At 42.4% G+C, this 6,480-nt stretch overlaps 1 protein-coding gene across 1 annotated transcript; it reads left to right on the top strand.

Moving 5' to 3' along the window:
* The first annotated feature begins 836 nt into the window (after window positions 1–836).
* Window positions 837–3,917, top strand: RPS13 (ribosomal protein S13). Its single transcript, XM_080687135.1, has 6 exons — window positions 837–953; window positions 1,101–1,149; window positions 1,332–1,410; window positions 2,428–2,597; window positions 2,912–3,012; window positions 3,841–3,917. Exons 1-6 carry the CDS (start codon window positions 931–933, stop codon window positions 3,872–3,874), a joined length of 456 nt encoding a protein of 151 aa, XP_080543261.1. The 5' UTR covers window positions 837–930; the 3' UTR covers window positions 3,875–3,917.
* Window positions 3,918–6,480: the final 2,563 nt, after the last annotated feature.

Genomic DNA, 6,480 nt, shown 5'->3' with positions numbered 1-6,480 from the left:
TTTTAGAAAGTAATTTTCCCCTTTTGTCTTTAAAAAATCAGGATCCAATTTATGAAAGTTCTCAAAAAAAAACAAACATGCCACATGTAAAGGCAATAGGGATATGACTATATATAAGGTAAACACCATTTGATTAAAGTTCAACACATTTAACTACATATTTTACTTTGATATTATTGATACAGACATGGCCAGATAAAGTGAAAAACTCGTAGAGGGCTTAAACATGACTAAATAAATCTTGAAATAATTGTTATAGTTTCTATTTCATAACTATTTTAGTCAACATTCCTATATCCTTATTAGAAAAGTTGTAATGATTACTTTCTTTTTTAACCAGAGTAGTATCCTCAAAACAATCCAGCACTGGAGTTGGCTACATCATAGACATCCCTCATTATTTCCACTACAAGATAACTGGGATGTCAGGGGGCTGAGGGCAGGCGCGTCATTCAAAGCAATACTTAAGAAACTCATGTGTAATTAAGTATGTAATTGATCTGACCCAGATTCGCTGGGGGCGGGGCGCGGATGAAGGCCTTTCCTAGTGTAGGGTAAATCCACCAACCACTGCAGCTGTCTCCAGGCCCCACTCCTAGTCCGGGATTCGAACCTACATGCTCCTGACGCCGGCACCACCTTCAGACGCGCAGTCCCGGCTGCAGGCGGACTTAATTTCCGGCTCTGGCCTCGAGCCGCCTCAAAGACGGATGCATGCCGGGATGTGTAGTCCTGTTATCAGGAATCCACTACCGCGTTGAAGTGCATTTCGGGATATGTAGTTAGGCGGACGCTGAGGGCTACGCGGTGTGGCTCCGCCTCCCGCGTGCGAGGAAGCGGGGACGTGTGAAGTCACTTCCTGCGTGCTGGGTGGCTTCCTGCGGCGTTTCCAATTCACGCTCTCTTTTCCACTGCCAGTCCGCCGCCATCATGGGTCGCATGCACGCTCCCGGGTGAGCTCGGGTTTCCCAGCAGGGTGCAGGGCTCGGCCGCGGGGATGGGGGGGAAGGAGCGAGTTTGGGCAGCGGGTCGAGGGTATGATGGCCTTGGCTGCTGTGGCACAGAGCGCCCCTTCATCCCAAGACTGCTTCTCTCCCCAGGAAGGGCCTGTCCCAGTCGGCTCTGCCCTACCGCCGCAGCGTCCCCACCGTGAGTAGCTTGCAGGGACCCGGGAGGTCGGGGAGAAGGCGCACCATTCGTCGCTCCGGGGAAGTGGCACGGGGTGGGGGCCGTCTGTGCGTGAGGAGCGCGACTTCCAGGGTGGAGGGACCGCCCTGCTTCGGTACCATCCCAGGTTTGTCATCCTAAGCCGCTTTCTTTTCTGCAAACAGTGGCTGAAATTGACGTCTGACGACGTGAAGGAGCAGATCTACAAACTGGCCAAGAAGGGCCTGACTCCCTCACAGATCGGTGCGTGTTTTTGTCTAATGTGGTCCCTTCCGCCTGCCCTCGTGTAACTTGCCGGAAGGAGTGGAGGTGGTGGTGGTAAATGTGTCCCAAATGTGCTTGAAAACCTTTTATCCCTTTTCCTGGCTTTACTGTTGATGACCCGGACCTAATCTTCATTTATTGAACTCTGAAGTTCTCTTTAGACGGTAAAGTTATCAAAACGTTCTCCAGATTTTAATGAGTATTTACTGTGGGCTACTCTGCAGAGTGCATGGTTCTGAGCACTTTACATATCCTGGCCTGTAATTTCTGACTGCAGTGCTTTGAAGTAAACACTAGTAGTTTTCCCCATCTTACAGCAGAGGAAACTGAGGCACAGTGTGGCTGTATAACTGGCCTCAAGAGTGCTTGTCACACTTTCTCAGTTAGGTGTGGTTCGACCCTCAGCTGTGTGTGACTGCAAGTGGCTTTACATTTTTAGAAGAATATCTGATGTTCTTAATAAACATTAGCTGGTTTTAATTGAGCAAATATACGTAGTTGGAATCTTATTAATAGCTTTGATGTCCTTTAATCTAGCAAGCTCACTATGATGATGGTCTTCCAACATTCGCAGTTTCCACCAGAAGGGTTTTCCTTAGTGTTGGGTAAACCTTCCTTGGATGTCTGAGTGAGCTTTGCGTGAATTCTCACATTGGTTTCTGTGATGCATAAATATAAAAATAAGTCCCATTTTACAGACGGGAAGCTTGAAAAGCTACTTGATCTCAGAACCGGATGTCACATGCTCCAGGATGTGTGTTTGGTGTTGGAATTTATGTTATACTAGAGGCCTGATGCATGAAAATCATGCAAGAGTAGGCCTTCCTTCCCCTGGCTGCTGGCACCGGCTTCCCTCTGGCACCCGGCACCCGGCACCCGGGACCTGGGCTTCCCTCGCAGCCCCGGCTTAGTGGGGAAGGTCCAGAAGGACTTCCGGTCTAATTAGCATATTACGCTTTTATTATACAGGATTATATAGGATTGTTCCCTTTACAGGTGTGATCCTGAGAGACTCGCATGGTGTTGCACAAGTACGTTTTGTGACAGGCAATAAGATCTTGAGAATTCTTAAGTCTAAAGGACTTGCTCCTGATCTTCCTGAGGATCTCTACCATTTAATTAAGAAAGCTGTTGCAGTTCGAAAGCATCTTGAGAGGAACAGAAAGGTAAGAGAATAGAACTGCTTGTGCTAACTTATTTCAATAAAATGTAATTTGAATTAGACAAGGTGGTTCAGAATTAAAATTCTACCAGGAGAGACTGGTGGAGGAGGTTTGGCTCTCCTAGTTACGGTATATTCAGATGGTTGAAAATGTTGAGTTGTTTGTTGAGTTTTACACATCATTCCTGCTTAGTCTTGTGGAAGGAAACCTTAAATTCCCTTAAGGACTTAATGTACCACATGAACATGAGCTTGTTCTCTATTAATGTTAAAATGTTTTGAATGGTTTTCTTGAATTCTATCCATTTTTACTTTTAGGATAAGGATGCTAAATTCCGTCTGATTCTGATCGAGAGCCGTATTCACCGGTTGGCTCGATATTATAAGACCAAACGAGTCCTGCCCCCCAATTGGAAATAGTAAGTATCAGTCTTATTTGTTACAAGAACCAGAGTTAGCCAGGTTGTAAATATAGTGAAAGGACTAGTAGTAGTAATGTTTTAGCTCATGGCTATATGTTCAACTGCTTTTTTAACTCTGCCATTGTAACAGGAATACAGCCATAGGTGATACATAAACAAATGGATGTGGCCGTTTTCCATTGAAACTATTTGCAAAGACAAGCAAAGGGCCATAGTTTGAACCCCTGATTTAGAACATGAACAAGCCCAATGAATCTCTTTTATTTATTTTATTTTTTAAAATACGTTTTTATTGATATTTTTTAGAGAGAGAGAAAGGGAAGGGATAGTCATATCGATGAGAGAAACATCATCGATCGGCTGCCTCCCTGTAGGGGCCCCCATCTGGTATCAAGCCCGCATGTGCCCTGACCAGGGATTGAACTGGCAACCTCTTGGTTTCGAGCTACACCAGCTGGGCTGAATCACTTTTAGGTAGTTGATAAAGTTTCAGTTCGTGCCACTGATCCTAGGTGTTTATGTTGTCTTTATTTTTGCATCAGTTGCTCACTATGATGATTGATTTCCAAACATTCGCAGTTTCCACCAGAAAGGTTTTACCTTATGTTGGCCAGTTCTTCCTTGGATGTCTGAGTGAGCATCTTTAATTCATTATGCTTGAGCCACAGTAAACTGACTCAAGAACTCAGCAGTTTGGTGCACTTTATACATTTGGGATTGTTTTAGCTGTTTGGAAATAACTTCATTAGCTGGGAGATTGTATGAATGAATGTGGAGGACCTGTATTAACCCAGTCTTTTCCCTTCCCCCTTTTTTCCTTTTCAGCGAGTCATCCACAGCCTCTGCGCTGGTTGCATAAAATATCTATGTACTCGAGCAATAAAATCATTGTTTAACTAGAAGTGTGATTTATATTTATTTTCCTTAAAAAATTGTGTGCCAGTGATTCATACATGTTGATCTTTTATTTTGGCAGTGTTTTAGCAGAATAATTGTATAATTCCACAGAGAGCTGTATGTATCCATTGCTTCTCATACATGCCCTGACTGGGCATCAAACCCCACCACCCGTTGGTGTACAGGACAAAACTCCCAACTGAGTACACTGGTCAGGGCTAGGATATGGCTCTTATTTGTTAACATTATGTAATGTGAGCACGTAAGATCTGAAGGTTTCCTTTAAGAACTGTTCTCTTTATTTAAAAATCAAGTGGCAGCTGTTAAACTGAATTTTAAATTGAAGTTGTGCATATATGTGGCTTTAAAAGTCATACCAGTTTACAAGACTTAATTGAAAACAGTCCCTTCCCTTTTGCAACCTGAAGTCTAGGGCGACTACAACTCAGCTGTTTCTCTGACATATATGCCTTACTTCTGAATAATGTTTTGTGGGTTTTTTTGTTTTGTTTTTTCAAGAACAGGTGAAATTCACATAAAATTCACCCTTTCAAAGTGAGTAATTCAGAGGCATTTAGTATATTCATAATATAGTACAACCATCACCCCTATTTAGTTGCAAATTATTTTCATCACCCCAAAGTAAAACTCCATAGTCAAAGCAGTTACACATTCTTCCCTCCCCCAGGTCCTGGCAAACCACCCATCTGCTTATCATTCCTGTGGGCTTACCTACTGGATATTTTATGTAAATGGAATCATACAATATGTGGCCTTTTTATGACAGGATTTCATTTAGCATGACGTTTTTGGGGTTCATTCATGTTGCAGCATGTATCAGTACTTCATTTTTATGATTGAATGTAGGTACATACCATAATGTGTTAATTGATGGATATTTAGCTGTTTCTAATTTTTTGCTCTTGAACAGTGCTGCTGTGAACAGTCATGTACATGTACTTGTTTTGAGTCCCTGTTTTCAATTTTGGATATATACTTAGAAGTAGAATTGCTCTAAATAATATCCTTGTACTATGATTTCTTGGTTTTTAGTTTATACCTCTTTCCCTGGAATCCTCATAAGTTTCCTATCATTCATCTCCAAACTTTGAACCATAGTTTAAATCTCAATATCTTCAGTCAAGTTTACATCTTTGTGTTTTTCCTTGTTGGTATCTCCCAGGACCCTCATTCTCCAGCTCCAATTCAGACAAGTTACCCTTGAGACCTATGGTTCTGGGGTCGACTTGGCCATCAATGTGGGAATTCTTTCTCCTTCCAGTGTCAGATTCCCTGTTTTTATGTCTCATGTCCTCTTTTCTTGGTTTATGCCTCCCTTTTGGTGAAACTCAAAAATAAATTATAAGGTGGTTTGGGGCACAAACTAGTCACACTAAAGTTGCTTTGCAATTAAAATTTAATCTAGTAGCTTCCAAAGAAAGGGCTCAATCCTTGGACCTCATTTTTTCTCTGGTTTATGCCAATTCCTAGGTAATTCCATCTAGTCTTGTGTCTTTAAAAGATACTTTTGAGGTTATTGCACTAAAATTCATGCCTCCAGCACAGACCTTCCCTGAATTCTAGCCTTAGGTAAGCATCCTATTCAACATCCCTACCTGGATAGCTAATAAACACCTGCAATTTATTTCAAACTGAACTCTTGATTTTTGATCACCAAATTTTCTTGGCTCTACCTTAACAATATATCCCAATTTGACCACTTACCACCTCTACTACAACCACCCTAGTCTGAGTCACCTTTTACCATTACTACTATAAAAGCCTCTCTCTGCCACCTGTGACCCCCACCAGGTCTTTCCCACATCCAGCATCTAAGATGATTTTTCAGAGTGTAAGTCACGTGGTATTCCATATGTGCAAACACCTCCGTGGTTCCCATGTCGTTCAGAATAAAATCTAAAATCCTTATCTTGCCCTACAAGCAGTGTCAGTTAGGATCCAGCAGGAAACAGATGTACATCACACTTAAATTGAGGAATTTGGAGAGTGTCTTAAAGGAAATCTAAAAGGTACCAGTGGTCCCTAACATCAGCTTCCCAGGAAACAGCAGGGTGGAGAGTGGGTCTGGAGGGCCCCTGTGATCTGACCTCCAGCTACCTTTGCCAGTCACATGAGCCTGGCTTCACACTCTTCCCAGGGCCATTGCCCTTGTTAGTTTCTCTGCCTGGGAGGCTCTTCCACCACATGTCCATAAAGTTTGCTCCTACATTTAGGTCTCTCTAACCTCACCAGAAAGACCCTTTAAAAAGCTCCCTCCCACCCAACACTCCAATCTCCCAATCCTGCTGTTCTTCAGAGGACTGAGTACTACCTAAATTATTGATATTTTCAGGTTAGAGTAAGCCCCATTAAAACAGGGATCTTGTTCACTACTATATCCCTAGTATTTAGAATATGTGACACATAGTAGGTTCTTAATACATGATGGTTAAATGAATGCACATAAAAGATGAAAATTTGAGATTTTGGTAAAACGTTTTTTCAACTGTCACTGTTAAGAAAGAATTGAACTGGGAATAGCTTCTAGGCTGGAAATAATATATGCTA

The sequence above is a fragment of the Plecotus auritus genome (genome assembly GCF_963455305.1).
Source record: "Plecotus auritus genome assembly, chromosome: 9".
Classification (NCBI taxonomy): Eukaryota; Metazoa; Chordata; class Mammalia; order Chiroptera; family Vespertilionidae; genus Plecotus; species Plecotus auritus.
Note: the sequence above shows the minus strand (reverse complement) of the source record. Positions and strands in the feature narration are given on the sequence as shown.

What these genes read in the sequence shown, in the direction of transcription:
- RPS13 (XM_080687135.1), top strand. Translation starts at nt 931, where the DNA reads ATGGGTCGCATGCACGCTCCCGG. An exon ending in GGTCGCATGCACGCTCCCGG is followed by an intron (nt 954 to 1,100) that starts GTGAGCTCGGGT and finishes TTCTCTCCCCAG; the next exon opens with GAAGGGCCTGTCCCAGTCGG. An exon ending in ATCTTGAGAGGAACAGAAAG is followed by an intron (nt 2,598 to 2,911) that starts GTAAGAGAATAG and finishes TTTTACTTTTAG; the next exon opens with GATAAGGATGCTAAATTCCG.